Source organism: Centroberyx affinis, unplaced genomic scaffold, assembly GCF_046629955.1.
Source record: "Centroberyx affinis isolate AG114_WGS23_722 - 3 ecotype Tasmania unplaced genomic scaffold, CSIRO-AGI_Caff_v1 ptg001842l_1, whole genome shotgun sequence".
In the NCBI taxonomy this organism is placed as follows: Eukaryota; Metazoa; Chordata; class Actinopteri; order Beryciformes; family Berycidae; genus Centroberyx; species Centroberyx affinis.
This window is the reverse complement of record NW_027280221.1, coordinates 182,682-204,297: the sequence shown is the minus strand read 5'-3', so window position 1 is coordinate 204,297 and position 21,616 is coordinate 182,682. Positions and strand designations below refer to the sequence as shown.

The 21,616-nt window shown below is 42.1% G+C and overlaps 1 protein-coding gene across 1 annotated transcript; it reads left to right on the top strand.

Annotated features, from left to right (window-relative positions):
- Positions 1–957: 957 nt before the first annotated feature.
- Positions 958–14,608, top strand: LOC139652667 (heparan sulfate glucosamine 3-O-sulfotransferase 6-like). Its single transcript, XM_071529822.1, has 2 exons — positions 958–1,808; positions 12,922–14,608. The coding sequence occupies exons 1-2, from the start codon at positions 1,267–1,269 to the stop codon at positions 13,538–13,540; spliced, it is 1,161 nt and encodes a 386-aa protein (XP_071385923.1). The 5' UTR covers positions 958–1,266; the 3' UTR covers positions 13,541–14,608.
- Positions 14,609–21,616: the final 7,008 nt, after the last annotated feature.

Below are 21,616 nucleotides of genomic sequence, written 5' to 3'. Positions count from 1 at the left end.
CCATTCAGACTTCAGACGGCCGACTTTGGTGTATTCAGCCAGGTTCAAAGGAGAGACCCCATCTCTCTGTCAGGAGAAACTCTATACATGCTCGAGCTGTACTGAGCGAGGGGGGGGGGGCATCCCAGTGCTGATCCTTCCTGCATAGCCCCTAAGGTGACATACACAACCTCATACTGTATTTTTTTTTAGGAGGGGGGGCTGTTGGAGGGGCCCCTCCTCTCTGCAGGCCTATTGTTTGGAGGCTTGTGTCAGGAGGCTTGTCAGGAGGCCGTACGTCGGTGTGCTGGTGCGGTGTTGAGTCTCATGGTACAGGGAGAGTCCAAGAGGTTTGGATAGACGTCCTCAGGGCTTCTCTCATTCACTGGGCCGACTGAGCCATCTATCATTTGGGTTCAAAGGGCCAAAGAGGATTTTCCTCTGTGGGGTCGGCTTACATTTGGAAAACTGGACGAAGAACATAGATGTGTGTGGAAAAAATCACCTAAATCCATTTAAAAAGTTTAAAAATTCCATAAAAAAGGACAACCTTAGTTGTTTGTGTTGCAAAAAAGAACCAAAGTAATTAATTATAAACATCATAGCAATATACAATCTATAAGTCCCCACAAACTAAATCCCTACAGGAAAATTGTAAGGATTTTATAGTGATTTCTCATTAGGGTTAGCAGCATCAAATGGTTTATATATATGATAGACAGAATGGATGTTGATAATGCATAATGATATGTAAATATAAATAAAACATAAATATGAATCTTTTGTCTATGGAAATGAACATTTTACACGGGCCTCTTTAGGAAGTTTACATCCTCATGAGGCATGTTGATCCTATAGCTTAAGGAGGGAAGGGTGGAGACTTGTAAAAAAAAAAAAAAAAAAAAAAAAGGGCGTAGGAGTAGGAGAGGAGAAATCTTGAATGAGAGAGATTACAGACCAAACCAGAGCGCAGAGAGAGGTTGTGAATTCCTATATGACTGGCAATTAACGAGTCATGGTGAATGACAAATGTTTTCTCGACTGAAAAGATAAAATTAGATTTTTTTTTCTTTTCTGATAATAGTAGGCAACGATTATGAAGATAAGTTTGATACATTCACTGAGCCGTTCCAGTGCTGTAGCCTACCTCTCCATGTGATGCCGGACTTTTAGGATACGCAACATGTTTTGCGAAATTAATTTAACAGTATAGACTCGATAAATGTAGGAAAGAAGAAGCATGCTGTCACCGTTTTGGCCCTTTGGCATCGACCTGGAGATCAACTCATGGGATGTAGCGGATGCAGAGTCAGGTTCAACTTTGGGAAGGCGCTGTCCAGAGTGTCAGTGTTCTTCACCATGGTCCTGATCTTCACCTACTTCTTCTACTGTCTCACCGGGCTTTGCGATTCGGCTCCGAGACCTTTATACAGCCAACAAACCTTAGACCGGGACTATGACATTTTGGACGATAATCGCCGCGTACTGGACGACCTGCGACCGCCACCGCGTCTCCGCACGCAGCTCCCCGACGCGCCGTCTCACCGGAACGGTACCGACTCTGCGGACACCGAGCAGATGGTTGACGCACCGGGACAGCTGCCACACCAGACTTCGGACAGCGCCAAGGAGAGCGCCCAGAGCAACGGCATCCCCGTGTCCAATACATTCGGGACCAAAAAGTTTCCTCAGGCGATTATAATCGGCGTGAAGAAAGGCGGAACCCGCGCGCTGCTGGAGTTTCTCCGCATCCACCCGGACGTGAGAGCGGTCGGCGCAGAACCGCACTTCTTCGACCGGTTCTATGACAGAGGACTGGAGTGGTACAGGTATGTAAAATAGATAAATAAATAAAAATCACCCGTTGTGTATCGTTGCCTATTAGCTTAGTTATGCCAGCAAAATATAAAATAGAGGGATGACTTTTTACATCTCTTGGTATGCTATAGTAATCCCATAATAAAATTTAGAGGGACACTATATAAATAAAGCAGCAAGTAGTAGGCTTATATTACTATATATGAGATAGAATCTCCATAAAGTATGATAAAGTCATCATATAAATTCACTATAATTTGCCACAGATGCCCTATAAGCCATAAGTATATTTTAGAATAGTATAGCAATATAATAGTGATTTCGTTAGGATTTCTTAATCTTTACAATTGAGGTAAAGGTTTGCATGTCAGCCATAGAGGATGGTATATTGCTACAGGTTGAAAGGTCAGATGAGCATCAGTGTTGTCCCTGGTGAGAGCCAGTCAGCTGTGGAGAGCTGCTGATGCCTCCTATCAATAGGCTGTAGGGCCAGTCTAATACACTGGCTGGGTGATGTATGCAGATAACCTTGCCATTAGCCGATATTCTCGCTGTGTGCTGCTATGTAGATCAAGAGGCTAGTGAGCTCTCTGGGGAGCAGTTTATCATCATGACATTCATCTAAACACCATTTATACTCTTCAAAATGACACCCTGTATTAGCATTCCCTCCATGTTAGTGAATGGTGCATCCTCATGCTGTTAGAAAAGCCAGAGCTACATGTGATGCACACAGCATAGTGATAACTCTGTTGTTTATTATGCATTTTAATGTTTTGTGAGTGTATAGGCTTTAAACCTGATTGACGTATTTGGCTAATGTTTGCATGGTGCATGACTTGGCTGAGAATAATATCACAAATGTTTTATGATTTTACACAAGGCACATAAAATGTCCATGGGCTACTGTCGTAGCGGCAGCTGATTTGGGGTGACCAGGCTGACCAGAGCTATAATTTGGGTGCAGTTAAGGCCCTACAGAAGGGATGGGACTGGATCAAGCTGGTCCTGATCATCTCCAGATGTTCCACAGGCTGCTGGACAAGGTCCCAGCTGAGCCGAAACCCCTCAGTGGTGTCAGAATAGCATTTTGGATCTGTGAGCATGTGAGAGGTTCCATCACCTGAGAGGAGAGAGTGGGATGTGGAAGGATGGATAGGTAGAGCACTGATAAACGAGAGTTTTGATAGCAAGAGGGAGCAAGAGCGTGAAACTCTCAAGTGTAATTTAATCTTTTTATGAGTTTTTTTCCGTAACCCCCCTAGCTGTGTTTCAACTGAGAACATAAGGACACATGGAAACACTTTTGCCACTGATAATTTTAGCATGCTGCTAGGCCTGCTCTCTCTCTCTCTCTCTCTCACACGCACACACGCATACACACACACACACACACACACACACACACACACACACACACACACACTTTGGCACGCTCTGCTCCCTGATCTATCTCCCCTTTTACACTTCCCTCCTCTGCTGTCTCTCTCTCCTGGTTACCCCATTTTTAGGCCATCCTTCTTCCCACATCCTTCTCTCTCTCCTCCCTTACTGTATTTTCTCACTTCTCTCTCTCTCTCTCTCTGTTTTCCCCTTTCTAGCTACTCTTCCCTCTTCACTATTCCTTAAGAGTAGTAGAAGAAGTGTTTATGAGGAAATAACCTGTGGCAGACTTGGTGTTTCCAGGATATGTTTTATGCGTGTTTCTGTGTGTGTTTTAATTAGTCTGACTCACACCGTAAAGCTGTAAGGCTTTAATGCTGTAGTTTGTTAGTTCTGCAGTGCTGTAGTGAACCAACATGGCCTGCGCTCGCCTACAGACTGTGAAAAGTTCAGATCAGTCCTAATGTGTCCAAAGGGAAAATGGCACGTTTATAAAAGAAAGACTCCAAATGCAACACCTGTTGGAGCTGCATGTTTTCTACTGCAAGGCAATAATGCAAGTCAGTCAACACAAAATCATCAGTGTCCATTTCACTTTTCATCTCAACACATAACGCTAGAAAATTTGGGTCCAATCTTGATCTTGAAGTCAGCAGTGATGCCAAATCATACCTGCAATCAGCATAAAAATCATGTAAACAGAAAATTTTCCAGCATTCATTGGTTGTGATTTTTCATTTCTTTGACTTTTCATTTATTTGAAGTTGACAGGCTTTGATTGGAGAGTTATGGTCTCTCATAGAGCTGATATGGCTGCAGGACAGGTGGTCAAAACTATCTAAAGTGTTAAATCAGCTCTGATGGATGTGGACTGATAGTGTTAATTTTTAACACTGACGATTTTGCTGTGAAGTGAACTTTGAGGCAGCTGAAATCGGAGGTGGAAAGGAGCTGGGGAGATTAACAAAACAACAGAGAACGCAACGTGATATTTTTTTAAATTTTTTTTACATAGCTTCCTGGGTGACATCATTGAAAGCTGATTCCCCCTGTCTGAAATCAGTGGAAGCACCTGCTGTTGTCACTGAATTTCTGAAAAGGGGAGAATCTGTTCGCCGGCGTCTGCAGTGAACCACAGAGAAGCTGCTGGAGGTGGCAGCGTGTGTGTGTGGGTGTGCGTGGGGGGTGTTTAGTGACAGGATGAACTCACCCATGTGGAACCAGTGGGTCTCTCTCACCTGGGTGTCACTGACCAGGGGGTCACACAGCAGAAAACCACAGCGCCCAACTCACTGTCACATCTGGATGCACATGCTCACACACACACACACACACACACACACACACACACACACACACACACACACACACACACACGATTTGCATCTGACTCAGTACCAGGCTGGTGTGTGTGACAGGCTCTGGAAAGCCACTCTGAGCTTTGACATCCTATCTTGCTGAAGCTCCCTCTTCATCTGAGATCTGACAAGAGTGTAGAGCCTTCAGTTCAAGAGGACCATATTTATTATATTTCTAAGATATATATGGATACAGATATTTCATCAGATTCTTACTTTAATCTTAGCATAGTTAATCTACATTGTCCTATTACTCTATTGACTGCCTCTTTCAGCCACAGATGACCTTTGAACGCTTGTATTTCAAAAATAATCAATATACACTACCAGTCAAAAATTTGGACGCACTTGATTGAATGTATTCTGTTATTCATTATCTTAAAGCCATTTTGATCTAAAGGCTTATGCTTAAATGCTCAAAATTTGTTTCTTAGACAAATGTAAATAGTGAAGTTGATGCCTATGTATGAATTTCTTTCCAAAGCCTTTGCCTTTCCATCAAGGGCAGCTACTTTAAAGAATCTGAAATATAAGATAGTTTTGATTTGTTTAACACTTTTTTTGGTCACTGCATAATTCCATTTGTGTTATTTAATAGTTTTGATGTCTTTACTAATATTCTAAAATGTGAAAAATAGTAAAAAAAAATAAAGAAAAATATGTGTGTCCAAACTGGTAGTGTACTGTAGGAACCTTATTTAAAATGCTTCCAAATAATAAAATTGCTAGTTGTTCATCATTTTGTGGTTGATTCAGAATCTCATAACAGGTAACGTAAATGAATGCACAGCCATTGCCAAAGGCACATGGCCTCAGATTAGCAGATCTGACAACAGTTTGTGCCTTGTGATAATCTGCCTGGTTCCACATGTCTTGGACGTGGAAATGAGCGCGGCCTGGATATGATTTTAGCAGATGGATGAGAGAGCAGAGGCCCAGTCATGCACTGTCATATACTGCGCTCCGTCTTCACTGTCAGATGCTGGAAGGAACCAGAGGCAATCTGCATACTGGAGGCACTTCACAGACACGGCAGCGCTCTCCCATGCGTGTCGTTCCAGTATCATTGTCTTCTACGAGACGAGCTTAGATGTCCTTCATGTGTGTTTTCCATTGCATTTATATCCAAGTGATCCAGGCAGCCACCAGTTTTCATTTTTCTCCCCCCACCCCCCACTCCTCTCAGCCCCCACCCTCCCCCCCGCCCCGTCTGTCTCTCCATCCCTTTCCCTCGTTTGCATGTGTGCATATGAGCCCATTACTGGAATGGAAAAGCCGCAAACAGTGTGTTCAAAATCAAGCAACGATTTAATGATTTTCTGTGTTGTTTTATGGCTTTAAGGGGACTTCATGGAGTGATGGGTTTCATATGGGACTTGAGAGCCACCACAGAAAACTGAAAACCTCAGCTTTCCATGGCACAATGGTCCTGATTGTCATGGCTTTGTCACCATGACGTGGGTCGGACTGAGTAACTCATATGTTGTGTTCTTGTGTCTTCGGTGCCTTGATGATGTTAAAATGAGCACATTTGTTTTGTTGTCTTGTAGTGGCATGACCAATTGTTATTTTCTTCTTTGCAGGAAAGAACAGTGCTCTTGCAATGATGGCAGTGTTGCATGTGTTATGTTATGCTGCTACGTTTCTTGCCATAGTTTATAGCAGAAATGGCATTCTAGAAACACAATGATCAGCCTATATATGATTTATGAAAAGATCATTTGTTCATTTCTATTTGAGGAAAAACTCCAATCCACAAGTCCTATCATCGATATTTTGACAGCTTGTCAATTGGCTGACCTACAGCCCTGTCACCAAAGGCCTTCCCCAATCGGATTGCAATTAAAATATAGTATAAATCTTTTAAGGGCAGCAACACAAGGGCATGGGGAAATGTCAGCACTACTGATGAATTCCATTGGTTCTTAAAAAGGAGATAGATTTATGTAAATAAGGACATGAAGGTGATGACAACAGGTGAAAATGAAGGGTAAGTAGGTTGGTCTTTAGGATAATGGATTTGCCACTTTCAATATGCTTTTTTTCAATATACATCAATTTATTTGTGCATGAATTGTTGCACAGAGGTAGCCATTTTGAAAAATAAAGTCACAAAATATTCTTCATCCTGTCTGTCCCTCTTCCATATTCCCGTTATCAGTGAATCCAGTAACCAAATCCAACATAGACTTGATACCAATTTTGCTAATTAGATTACTGTAATCTCATTGTATCTAATCTATTATTTCCCAACCTTGCTATCCATGCAATAATAAGAATAATATTTTAAAGACACTGGGCATTTGGCATGACAGAGTATTGACCTGGCAATATTTATTCTCCTTTCAATTGAACATAGACTGTAAATTGATTAACTGAATTATACTCATGTATTTTATATTTTATATTAATTTATCCTAAATGTTACTGTATCAGTTCCATAATTGTAAAGAATTATGGAATAAAATAATGAGATCAATCCGGCATAGTCGGCATAATCAGATTTATTTTTTAGGTTTTTGTCTTTTGTCTTCATTTGAGTACATCTAGGAGGCAAGATTTAAATACATACCATGTCAGTCTGGATTTGTTTTTTAAATGGTGAATATGGACTCTATAATATAATCATGCATATGGGGCATGTTTTCCAGAGGGAAGGTGATTTTCCCAACACCTCATTCTGTGTCCAGCCCCGAGGCCATTAGTGATAAGTAGAGGCTGAACACGCCTGATTGGTCTAGCAGACCAGGAAGTGGGTTTCTATAGTGTTGAGTTCTACTGTGTTTTAATGGTGTTGGATCAGTTGGGTTTGGGTGGTGTCATGAGGTTTGAAAAGGCCTACACTCACACCCCGTATGGTGGGAATTATAATAATTTGAGGTGCATTGCGGTCTATTTTGGGGAGCCTGTAAAATCTTGGGGAAATTTCAGTCATGTCGTTTTAGCTCAGTGCCATAGTTAGCTAGCAGGGAAAACAGTGTGAAGAAATAATGGCTTGGCTTCAGTTGGCCAAAATGAAATGTTTCAGATGCTGGGTAGTCACGCTCGGTTGCACTGCCATTTCCAGAAAAGAATAACATGAGGTTGAAAACAGAAGGGAATATTCAATGGAAATACAATGACATTACTCTTGGGAAATCAAAAAAAACTATTGGTTTATCACACATAATCGAACTATTAAATGGTTCCAATCAATTCAGATCTACAAATGGAATCATGTACAAATCTGGGTCTGCCACGCACAAATTTAATAAAAGGGCAAGACAGCCACCAACATAATGTTCTGTTTAGTAACATCCTGCAATATCAGCAAACCCTTTGTAACTGCTACTGATACTTTCATGTGCCAAATGTTGAAACCATTACTGAGCCTCAGACCTCCCCAGCAGAGCATCGCTGACCCCACATCCTGCTAATTATGACTGGACACTCATACACTAGTCACTAATTAGTGCTTGGCCAAGAAGAATTGAATCTCTATAAAGAAAAGCCCACACACACGTACATGGATCCTACTGCATCCTCCATCACATATGATAATACAGAATGCTCTTCTTGGGAATGTAGCAGTACATCTAACCCCTGTTAAGAAGTAACCCCCTTGCATCATTATTCAGAGGAAAAACTCTTCTGATAACAGTGTATTTCAAATCTATGGGTGTTACCAGCCTTTCTGCTACTTGTGTTTTTTCTCACCCTCCACATCTCTCCACTCTGTCTATGGAGAGATGTGTGAACTTGCTGGGTTTGGGCAACAAAGGCCAAAAGCACTGTACATTATGCATCAAGTGTTTTTTCAGCAGTGTGTGCTTGTGTCTGACTATTACTATAGCTTGGATACGCACTGTGCCAGTATCCCCATATAGTGTCAGATCTCTGGCTTCCCTTGTGGAATGTGGAAAGTTTATTGCGTTGCTACTCAATCTCAAGTCCATCCTCAGGCCATGCTGTAGCCTATACTCATTCATTTGTTTTTCTTTCCATTTTTGACGTCCATGACACTTTGAGGCCCCCTCACCTGCTCAGGTGTCCCGTTTAGAGACACCGGGGCGGCAATGACCCTCCATTATCCCACAGACAATGTGGGTGACGAATCCTCTCTTGTGTGTGTGGAGTCTTCTGCAGCTTCATATCAATAGTGTGAGTAGCGTGTTCATGTGCTCTCATGGTGACATGACGGTTAACCTCCATGCTTTGTCATTGTACAGCACAGTAGGCGAAGGTAATATTTAAACTGCTCTATCTTCTGCTCATCGATCAGAAGAGTGACAGTCCATTTCACACACCAACAGATACACGTGTGACGTCTCAGCTGTTGTGTGTCATCCACCCATCACGCCAAAGACCTTATAGGATTTACAATTTTTTTTTTGTGGAAGGAGAGTAACAGCATATGTTTCAAACAGGCACGGAGGCGTTAAGCGGTGCTCGGCTGCTGAGGTTCCCACACTCAGTCAGTCAGCCTGACAGGCCGTCCGTGGCCCTCGGGCTCCTTCTGACACCCTCTGTGCACGGCACTGCTGGGAAATGTTTTCCTTCAGCTCCTTGTTTGTTCTCTCCTTTCTCTCTCTCTCTCTCTCTCGCTCTCTCTTGTTTTTATGGGCTTGATTTTCCACCGCCTCTTTAATTGGGTCTCGCTAAAAGAAAGTGTTTGGGCGTAGATACGACTGCCAAAGCGGAGCGCTCGGTGCCTCCTTCTACCAAGTCGGCGTTTAGCGTGGATGGTCCAGTAATATAATAACCCGTGGAATGTGTATCTGTTTTCGGTTTCAGAAAGCGACACGTGGTGATTTGGATTTTGAAAATTATTTTGTTTTTAAATTCAAAACACTCACACGCCAGAAGTTGACATATAACATAACATTTTTTTGTCAGCGCGCTACAGGAAATGTAGCTGCAGCACTTCAGCAGGAGAACCCGCAGTCTTGGGGGGCAGGAAATCTCTTGGCCACATCCTTGTTGCCGGGGTTAGTATTTAATCTTCTGATCCAGACTGCCTGCTACATATTGGTTGTATAATCAGCGCTGCATCACTTCAGGGAGGAAAAGCGCTACATCCTTCTAACAGCGGGGAGCTCCAGACTAATGTGGCTAGTCAGCACAGCTTTCCAATATTGGGCTAAATAGAAAACATCTTCATGCCCTGAGTTACTCTCGCTGTACTTCTTTTTTAGATGCCAGGAGAATAGTCTGGACTGTGTTTGTTTCGTTACGGTTATGAAGGGAAGCTTTTGTCACATAAGTCCTCAGGTTAAATAAAAGAGCTACACTGTATTTGTAGATGGTATATTCAACAACAGATTTATGTACACAAATCCTCAAACATTGTATTTACCCATTTCTGTGCACATAGTTAATTTTGCCCGACACCACATACACAAACAGATTTATGATCGAAAAATGGCTATTATTGATTTGTTAATAATGAGACAGATTGTGATGGGGGATAGGGATCCAAGCAGAGCAGGGGGAAAAGCCACATGCTATTAACTATTCATGAGTATGGAAAGACAACTTATGGTCAATTACTGAAGTGACAAATATCACTTATGGAGTGAAGGACAAATCCAAGGCTGTGGAGGAGAATGCAGACGAGAGTGAGGGAGAAGACTGCTTCAGTTTCTCACCAGTAAACACTGACACCTCCGTACTCTCATTCATGCACGTGTACACACACACACAGACACACACACACACACACACACACACGTATACACACACTGTGACCATATCCGACTGATAGAGACAGACCTATCGATTAGATTGAGAAAAACAGGGGACAGACAGACAGGGATAGGCCATTTGCAGCTCTTGTAGTTGGATAATAATCAATTAATGGTCTTTTATTATGGGGATCGTTTAATGGGGTTTTGACATGGCTCAACTTTAAGTGAAGGGAGAAACTCGAAATTTACTCAGGAACAACGCTGGAGAATTTTATTCTGCTTTCACGCCTTGACTAGGAGTTTTTCTCCAGACTCTTGGTCGACTCTCCATGTGAGCACAAGAACCTTTTCCATGATTACAGACTGTTTCCTCATAGTTGCAGCACTATCTCCACCTCTAATTACTTAAGTTACAGTGCTGCCTTTGACAAGACTGCAGTCAGTGGACCTGTACTTTGGCTACAGAGGCCTGCTGCTTTGAACCACAGGCAACCAGTGCTTACTTCGAAGCTATTAGAGGGTCAGTTTCATCACCCCTCTCTTGCTCACACATTGAGGCCTTGCTGAGTGCTAGCTCTCTCAGCTGCAATATACAGACCTGAAGGATGTTTACATACTGGACTCAGGGAGTTCATTTTAACTTTCAGAGCTAGGTTCACTGATCTTTTCCTTCCAGCCGTTTTTTTTTTCTTCTTTTTTTTCAGTGTTCAGTGTAAACGATACGCAGGGTGCACTTATTTACTGACGTGATTGGTTTTAGATAAATTCCATACTCTTGTCATTGTTTGGTTTTCATCCATTTCGCCCATTTCCATTTCATAGCCGTTCTGCTTCCCACTGTTGTTTTTGTACCATGTCAAGTTGTACAGGGAAACAAAAGGACTAATGAACTGTTATTTTATCTAAAAGATGTCTTGAAGCAATCATCAAAGTCAATGAAGCGACCACAGAGAATCTCACTAGAATAACTGGCAAAATTAAAATAAATTTCCCCTGGACAGAAATCATCATGAGAGACATGCTGTATTTGTCTGAGCTGTGTGCATTTCTTAAAAGGCCGCAGCATGAATGGCATGTCCATCAGTCATCTAAACTTCTGAATGGACTCCCATCTTTGACATTTGGACTTAATGCAGACTTTCAATCTGAAACAAATAAAGCATACAGGCTCCTCAACTTGTTTATTTTATAGGAAGCCACAGCAAAGCTTTCCTTTTCCAGTAACATACTATAAGATGTGGCGGGTAAATGGACCGCAGAGAATTAATTTGCTGTTTTGAACATTACTCATCATCCGTTTGTCAAGCAAAACAATTTGTTTCTGAGATCCATATTCACCACAACACTGCCTGACACAGTCTTTGGATGTAAAAAGTAGACATATGAGCGAGCGGATACCACATGTTACCCACGATTTCCACAAAGCCAGCCTTTTGCCAGATAGTGTGAAATAAGAGCAGTCTCAGGACAACTACATCCATCTGCAGAGAGATACTGTTGAATCAAACCAGCATGTCAGAACAGAGATGAGAGGAGAGCAGGTGCACAGGAACATGCACACAATCATGTACAGAAGAAATTACAGATAAGTATAAATAAGTATAAATAAGCATAAATTAGTAGATTAGTGATAGTTTATAGATTACAAAATTTTAGATCAAGTTGTAGAAGGACACAAAAGGACTAATTAACAATTACTTATTTTATCTAAAAGATGTCTTGATAAGCAAATAAAAATAAGCAAATAAGCAATAGAAGTAGATAAATCAGTGATAGTTTACAGATCTGTGAACAGGTCTATAGTGATAGTTTAGATCACTGATAGATTACTATTAATGCAAAATGTATCTCTATAAGATAATTACACCTAATTCAACAGACTCCTTTTCGCCAATGTGTATGCTACACAGCATCTCTCACCACTGCCTCCATATGTTTAAAACACTAGCTGAGCTCAGCAGCTTACCATCCCTGCTGTGCTTCCTATAGACGTTGGTCTGTGAGGTCCTTGTAGGAACCCATGGCGGTGGCGTGGGGTGGTGGGTGGGGGGGCCACTTTGCTCTTGCAGGAAAAAGGGGGGTGGAAGTCTTAAGGAAATTGCTGTTAAGTGGGTCTTGTGGCTTTGTGGCTTTGACTCATCAGGCCCGTTCTGAGTGGATGGCCTTCCATCCTGCAGGCCCTGCAGTGAGACTGGGACGGGCCATCTGGGGCCCTGGTGCATAAACACGCTAGTGTATATGGAGCTTTAATCACACATATTTTGGGGTGGGCTATTTTAATGTATCGTATACATACTCAAATGTGTTTATATTGTCTTTTGAGATGCTGGAATAGGTGATTAGCATGATGTATGTGTCCCCCACATGATGAAATTGGGGAGGGGGACTATGGATCAGACTGTGTCCGTACATCTGTCAGTTTGTCAAACATGATTTCTCAGAAACCACTGGTCTGATTTTCACAAAACTGCAAGGGATTTTTGCACTGTGTCCCAGAGTTTACACTGATTGACCTGATGGGGGCACTATAATTAAAGTTCTAAATGTTTAACTCAAATGTGATATCTCAGACCCCATTTCACTCCTTTAAACTGTAAGACATTTATGAATCAACTTTAGCTTATTATATTAGAGTGAGAAACAGTCTCCACTCTTATGTCATTGAGTGTTGAGTAATACTCTGATGATGACCAGTTCCCCCTCATCTTCTCTTTCAGGAACCTGATGCCTCGGACGCTGGACGGCCAGATCACCATGGAGAAGACCCCCAGCTACTTTGTCACGAAGGAGGCTCCTGGCCGTGTCTGCACTATGAACTGCCACACCAAGCTCATCGTGGTGGTCAGGGACCCCGTGACGCGGGCCGTGTCTGATTACACCCAGACGCTGTCCAAGAACCCAGGCCTTCCATCCTTCCAGAGCCTGGCCATGAAAAACTCCTCCACGGGTCTGATCGACACCACGTGGAGCGCCGTGCGCATCGGCCTCTATGCCAAACACCTGGAGAACTGGCTTCAGCACTTCCCTTTATCTCATTTCCTGTTTGTCAGCGGCGAGCGGCTGGTGTCTGACCCGGCTGGGGAGATGGGCCGGGTCCAGGACTTCCTGGGGCTGAAGAGGGTGGTGTCGGACAAGCACTTCTACTTCAACCAGACCAAAGGATTCCCCTGCCTGAAGAAGCCCGAGGGGAGCAGCAGGCCTCGCTGCCTGGGGAAGTCCAAAGGCAGACCACATCCCCAGATCCCCTCCGAGGTCCTCCAGAGACTCAGGGACTTCTACAGGCCCTTCAACCACCGCTTCTACCAGATGAGCGGACAGGACTTTGGCTGGGACTAACGGAGGACAGGTTCCTGTCATAGTCCAGATGCAAAGGCTAGTTTTGTTTCTGGAGAGACTGTCCTGTCCAGTTCAATGCTCCACAGGGCTAACAATCTCAGGGAGGGGGTAGAGGAACATGGTGTCTCAACTTTGGAACGTTCTGCCTCAGTGGAATCGACAGGACACGCAGCACATGGGAACTGTCGAAACTCAAGGCAGTAAATAAAAGAGCCAGCCTGTAACATGGCTCAGTTATGCTAAATTCAACCATTCTCTTGCTTGTGTGTTTATGTTTATATAACATATGAGAATTAGAAACAAACTAGCTACCAAAGGGAAAGAGAATAAAAAAGCCTAAGACTTTTGATATCAATTTTGATTTGCATCATTTTATATTTTATTTTTGTTTGTTTGTTTATGAAATAAGCTGATATTTATAGATTCTGTTGATTTAAAATACAACAGATACAGAGATTTTTAATAGAAAAATGTATTTATTACATGACAAAGCAACATCGAGACATAAAACTGACGAAAGGGTCTTTTACTGGGTTATACACGCCAAGACAAACCACTATTTCTCTTTACTTATGAACAGTATTACTTTGACTGCATTTATGTTTTCATTATTATACGGTTATGTATTATATTTCATTTGAACTCAAGAGATAGCAAAGCCTTGTATAAAAGTCATGATACATCTCCACATGTCTTATTTTGATGTTGCAGGCTATTTCCCTGTATTTGACAGTTGATATGATACCAGTGATACCTCATCTTTAAATGAGAATTAAACTAACAGTTATGTGAAATCACACATACATACATTCCATTTACAGAAACGTATATGTACATATTCCTCTCTTCAGCTGTACATCACTATTGTTATTGCCAATTGGACAGTACCAACTGGGTATGAGTAAATATCATTATTGAAGGTAACAGTTATCAGTTATGTACAAGAAATTCTTATTTTGATCTGTGATGATTTTGAACCATTTCGGAGCGCCATATGTGGAGCACATAAAGCATAGTAATATGTATGAAAGCTTTATTCTGTGTTGTGAACTAGGCTACTAAGTAAAGTTTTATCTGACATGACATCTGGAGTACAGTGTTTCATCATATTTCATTCATTACTGTAAAGTCATCACTCATACTGAGGCTCGTCATACGAAGGCTTCCTAGAAGGCCTGTTTATTTTTTGACCCTCCAAAGTGAATCCTAATGCGACCAATGTAATAAATTTAGCAGCAACCCACACCTTGTCTAATCCCTTCGCCTCAGTAAGGATCAGCCAGAACCCACCAAGATAACCCCATTAGTGCTGCTGCAACAAAGGAGTTCTCTCTCCTCTCTCTCTCTCTCTCTCTCTCTTCCTCTCTCTCTCTCTCTCTCTCTCTCTCTCTCTCCCCTTTTCTCTTTCTCCCCCAGTCTCTCACACTCCCTTGCCTCTTGCCACTTCCACACAGTAAGACCACATGTACAGTCTGGGGACTGTGTGCGCTGTGGCCTTTAATTATGAAATATGTCAGCTAACTTAGAAAGCCCCCTCCTTCCTCTCTGGGCTCAGAATTAGCAGTGCTCATCTCTTTCATGGTACACTATTCCGTGTGGAAGAAAAAAAAAGAAACCATCTGCTCTGGTGGAACAACCAAAAAAGGAACCCACTTTAACACTGAAATATACACTGAGCTGCAGATGTTTTTTTCACAATGCACAGAGACATGGCTGACCGGCATTTGCAGCCAATGGATAAACCAAAAATATTCAATCAAGTCGATTGACATTACGTTTTTTTTGTGGAAACGTCAGTGGTTTGTCAATGACAAAAAAAAAAAAGTCTGTTCATGTGTGCTTGTGTGTGTGTGTAAGCGTGTATACACACACATACACACACACACACACACACACACACCCATTGCCTTGGCGCTCTCCACCCCCCTTCCATCCATCTTGCCTCTTCTACTTTCGGCCAGTATTGCTGTCACATTCCTCCTCTGTTTTATATGTCTGGCCACAGTGTATTAGTGGGCCTCACTAAAATTTAAATGTCCCTGGCTCACTTCATCTGTGCCAACTTTTATTGCTCTCTATTTAGCAGTCTTTCTGATAGCTGCCGTTTCCCTGTGCCAGCCCAGCAGTAGGCATTAAAGATAACTGATTTCCCATGCTGGCATCTGGGAAAAACGTTAGTACCAGTGTTCACAGTACTAGCCCAATAGTAGGCTAGGTTTCATTAAGTCAGCAGGACATTCAGCATAGTCTACAGTAGTTTGGGTGAAACAGATACAATCATAGTGAATGAAAAGAGCAAGAAAACCTGAGGAACGATTGAGAATACAGTCTCTAAAAGCAGGACTGGAACTAAAGATGTATGCTGTCATTTGGGCTTCACAAAAAAGAGCTAGTGTACATGCAATAAAACGGAGCTTCATCCAACTCTGTGCTCTTGGCAAACAAGCCTTACATTATTGCTTCTGGTCTGCGTTTGCACATATTGTCCCATATGAGCTCACGAACAGCCGACCTCCAATAATGGCTGCCTTAGGAATCTGTAGACACTAACAGCATTTTTTCTGACTCATGTTGTCAATATCTGCAAATGTGGAGAATTGCTTTTGAAAACTTCAACTATGAAGTGCAAAACACTAGCAGGTCCAGAGGAGCTGTTGCATGAATTCAGAAATTGAGTTACACGCTAAAGGGTTAATTTTACTTCTACTTGTCCTTTCCCCATTGAATCCAAGCCCAGAGGGGACAGTTTAGATCCGAAAAGGTTCTTAGGCTGAAATGTATACATATACTAAATCTATAGAAGACAGGAAGACAATGGCTTCTACACTAGATCTAGTTTGTTTGAAATGCAGATTGAGCTGGACTACATTTGTTCCAAACAACTAGAAAGCTCATACAAGTGAAATTACAAGTTCATAAAACTCCACATCTTCCATTCTCATGGGGACAGCAATTTGTTTAGCTTTGGTTGGCATGCAGCTTCCAAGGATTTGAGCCCACAATTTAATGCATGCCACCAATTCCTACCATTGTGGATTTGTTTGCCTGAATGAAAATCGCCCAATGCGGATTGGGTTACAGGCCACTGTAACTATTGGAGATTAGGCGTGATGAGGGATGTATATTTTGTGCGGTGACTCTTATTTGGGGAGAATGGGTACATGGCAGACTAATCAGAAACACTTGTACGGAGGGATGAACCCCTCTGAGGGCTGTGATGAAGGAAAAGGGCTGATTTCTACTCAGCAGATAAAAAGCAGGATTAGAGTGTAAAAGTGGTTTCCCTTTGAGGAGCCACAAATGAAGACGGTTCATACTAGGGACTCCACACATTTTCCAGCCGTACCGCAGTCTCCTTCGATTCAGGGAAGAAATGCTCGGGGATTTTCTCTCTTCTCTGCGGTTTAGGGCCCACAGTATCTTGTTAAATAGTGACTCCAGCTTTAATTGAGGCGAGAGTAATTAGGGTTAGAGTGATTTTCAAATGGCCATAGTAACTCAACGCAAATTGGAGAACTTTTTAGGGATATGGATTAAGAACTTTTACAATAGGATTTTTATAACATTGTTTTTCTGGACACTTTTCAGCACTTGCCTCGTGTCATTACCATTTCAGTCTACAAAATACCAGTTACAATCTGCTTATTGGGCCTTGATTGGAAAACTTGAACAATCAAAGTTTATAGAATGGCTTGCACTCTTCACTGATGAGGTTCTGACTGAGCCACTGCTGCCAACTGGATGGAAACCCTTCGCACTTAAAAAACAGAGCATTCATTTTTGAAGCACAGTATGGAAATTCACACCCCTTTGTATGAAAAAAACACACACAAACCAAATACTGGGTTTAGTGGTTTCACTTCCCATTTTGTCTTCCAGCTGCATCTTTAAATAAAATGTAAACTCACTACATGCTGTCAACCTGAACCTGTCTCTGAATGAAGGAGGTATGCACCTGGCCTTCATGCATGGCTCCATTTCATTTACCCCATTCACTATTCTGTGACAGTGGATTCCAGCCCCATGGTTTGGCTTTGCCATGCCTATATAAAAGCACAAATTGGTTCTTGATTTGTTCCATGGTTTTATTAAATGTGGCGTAATATCGGTTTTATTAAACCATGGAACAAATCAAAATTGTATTAATTCTTTATGATAGATTGATTTGAACACAAAATAATTATTCACATGTGCAGGAGATCATCCAGGCAAAGTTTGTCAGCAATTTGGGACACATGCGAAAAAGACACATCCACTGTAACTAGTGGGGTTCACATGCAAGCATGTACACACACACACACACACACACACACACACACACACATACTGTACGGACACACACAGTAGCCCTGCTGCCTTTCCAAAAAATACATACATACTAGCCTTGTGAGTGCGTGTCTCCGTGATGTGATATGCCATATGCATCCTCTCTGACTCAGTCCTTCCACTGGTTGTGTGTGTTGGTGGTTTTTTGCTAAGAATGGCCACACCACAGCACCGTCTGGTGACATACTGTACAGCACGCAACACGGAGCATCACGAATGGTCATTTTCTAAACACACAGACATGGCCAAGTCCTAAAACACTTTCACATGTTGAACCTTCTCACACGACTTCAATAAAAATGGATGTTGAGTACTGGCATTTTAATCCTCCAAACAGAAAGCTTTGCAAGTCCATTTCAAGTTTTCACATGATTTTCAGCTATATAAAAAGGATTTGAGCATTCTGTGAGTTTTACAATTAGAAAACAGACTGTGCAGTGTTGCGTAATGTATAACATTCACAGTCTAAGTGATGTGAATAGAATTTACAAGTGCAAGTATGTTAGCTTTCCAAAAATATCAAAACTCACATATGGATCTTCGTATGAAAGCTAGTAGACTGGAATATATGTATATAAATCTATGTGAAAAACAAAGATAGACTACAAATAAAGTTATCCTTTTTTCATTATCCACAGAATAACTGCTTTCTGAGCATGAACATGGATGCTTTCTGTGTGAACCTGAGAGATTTGACCCAATAACCTCCAGCAAGATAGATACCTCTGCAGTGATGAATATGTGCTGATGGCTATGAATAGATGTGGTTAGACTGTAGTAACATGCCACATACAAGCTGAGTGTAAAATGAACCTCACACCCTACTGCATGCCTGTCTCTCCTCTCCCTGCTCTTGTCAAAACAGAGAGCCTGTCACCTTCAGTCTGGGGGGAGGGAGGGAAATGTCTTCTGACAAATGTAAATGATACCATTATCTGAGTCATGTCAGCATGTGGAGGCTTATACTAGGCACCTATAGGAGAAACACTAACAAAGTAGACATATGTGACAGTGGATTTACTGTTGTTTTTGGTCACTATTAGTTGGAATGGCCGTATTAAATTGGAAATTTGTTTTTGTTTATAAGAGGATTCCCTCAAAGCGCTACTGTTTGGCTCAATTACTCCCTGGCTTGATTTCATGTCCTGAATGACATCATTGTTGGGCTGCATTTGTGTGTGTGTTGCTTGGGAGGGAGGACCGCGGTCTCCAGGTAATCCGCTCCCCCTTGAAAGCGTCAAGCAAACCTTCTCAGGCTTCTCATCGATGACAACATACCTCTTCATACGGTGAGCGCTAAACCAGAACTGCGCTCGAGCTTTGAAGCCATTGTTAAAGCCTGGGAGGGTGTAATACCCTCGGCCACAAGGGGACGATGAATAGTATGATTCATATCTCATAAAAGACGACACCTGTGACCACATGCCACATCATGGTGCTGCTCTAACCCCGTTCCAACATGGCGGCTAAAACGGCTACAGCTACACTTCCCAAATCCCAAATCCAATTGAATCTGTCATAACTGCTCAGGTGATGGACAACACATAACCCCTGTGTCTCTGCCAAGGAGCGGCGCCTGGTGCTGCCACCACAGCAAGGCCCTAAGTCTCTAGCCAGACTCTTCTTCTGTGGTTCCTCGGTGGTGGAACGAGTTACCAAACTCTTCGATCTGCAGAGTCCCTCTCAATCTTTAAGAAAAGGCTAAAGACCCAGCTCTTTAGTGAACACCTTCTCACCTAATGGACTGTGTAACCAAAAAAACTCAGACTTACTCTCGTTGTTCTCTCCTGACTAGAACCTTGCTTGTGTTGTATTAAAATCTCATGTGTACGTCGCTTTGGATAAAAGCGTCTGCCAAATGAGAAATTGTAATTGTAATTGTGTCTCGGGCCTCATGAGGGTGGGTGATAAGATGCCCTAGAGGTGTGGGAGGATGATGTACACAGAGGCTCAGGTTACAGCAGACTGGCCTGGGACGGGCTGAGGGAGGCTCTGATTGATCCTGAAAACAGAGAGGCCTGTGGGAGAAATGTAATTGAACCTGGAACAGATGTTAAACACCCCTGGAAGAATGTGGTTACCATGCAGGTAGACCGCCTTCATGCACCACACGAGCCCCGCCAAAGTCACACTGGAGGAACGGAAATATCACAAATCATATCATTTTATTACATCTTATTGACAGGGAATGTGTCAGTTGTATCAGATAGCTAAAGCATGTGTTGAAGTGAAATGACAGACAGAATCAGATCATGTTTGAAAGTGTCACTGCCCTAGAAATCAGTTTCCATGAAAGAAACATATTGTAGATGCCACAGAATGAAAGCAAAAGCTGTGAAAGAGCAACATGTGAAGTAAAACCAGAAAATAAAATTCCTGACGGGACAACAGGGCTCGTTGATCAGTTACAATAACCCATCAAAGATTCTGTTTATACTGCAGTAGAGCAGTTTTCAAACTTTTTGGCTTGTGACCCCTTGATGCCTAGTCTCAACCTGCACATGCAGAGCGGTGAACAGTTCAACCAAACACGATTTTCCCTTTTCAGGTTGTTTCATTTGATTATCAGAAGAACGCTGGAGGCTGAAAACTATTCAGTATTTCATAAGAAAAAAGAAAAAAGCAGAGGAAACTTACACGATAATAGATTTGTATTGTAGAAATGTTTTTTTTTTCCTACCCCATAAATCATCTAGAAGCACACATCTCCACTAAGCCAGCTAGCAACTTAATGCGTTTCAGATTTAAGGGGAACACAAGGTAGCCAGTGCCAAACCTTCCCTGTCCTCTAAATCCCTTCACTAACATGACCAAGTCCTCAACTTTAACTCATCTGGGATATATTGGAAACACTATTTCACCGAGATGTTTAAGCCTCAGAAGGATATGTGCCAACATAAATTCAGTGTGTGGTGTTTGATGTGACTATAAGTAATATCCTCTAGGTTCAGTTGGCTTTGATGAGGAGCACACAAGTTACACAAACATCACCATCGTTCTTCTCCTGTTTACAGTGTGAAAAGTTAAAAATGCCATACATGCTGCTCCTCATAGATTTAAGTGATGTGTACACATTCAGGTATGAATCTGTTGCTTTTCATGTGATGGTGACTAAAAATGTGAGCTGGAAAAAAAACTGTGAATGGGTGATGATCAGTTTTCAATTCCCTTGTTTTTAGTGAATGATAGAGTAAACTAAACAGATTAGAATTGTACTCATTTCATTATTTTATTAACTCAGTTTATGAGATCAATCAATATAATTACAGAGTGATTCTGGCAGTATTCACAAATACAGTATAAATCTCAGGCAGCATAGAAAAGTCTGAAGGTGGAGCAGCACTGCCATCTGCTGATCCAGACACAACAAGTGAAAAGAGGAGGTGAACTTTCCAGTGAAATACACTTTCTTATGTTTTCTATCTCTTTTGCCTATGGGTCTTTTGACTCACTTTTCCTTTCTCTACTGGCCTTGTCTGTCTACTTTGAAAGTCATATAACGTCCACTATCCCGGCCTCCAGTTCATCATGCTCCTGTACAGGGGAGACACCTTTCACGGTCCCGGTCAGGATGAGATCCCCATCATCTGTGTGCTTACTTTCATGAGAACATCGTTCTCTTCAAGACATCTTGGGAAACTGTCCTGACTAGACCTATAGCAGACATGAGAATTACGTAGAGAAAAAACGCTGATGCAATGCGCTATTGAAAAAGAAAAACATGAAACACAGTATGATGAAAACCAACTT

What these genes read in the sequence shown, in the direction of transcription:
- LOC139652667 (XM_071529822.1), top strand. Translation starts at nt 1,267, where the DNA reads ATGGGATGTAGCGGATGCAGAGTCAGGTTCAACTTTGGGAAGGCGCTG. An exon ending in AGAGGACTGGAGTGGTACAG is followed by an intron (nt 1,809 to 12,921) that starts GTATGTAAAATA and finishes CTTCTCTTTCAG; the next exon opens with GAACCTGATGCCTCGGACGC.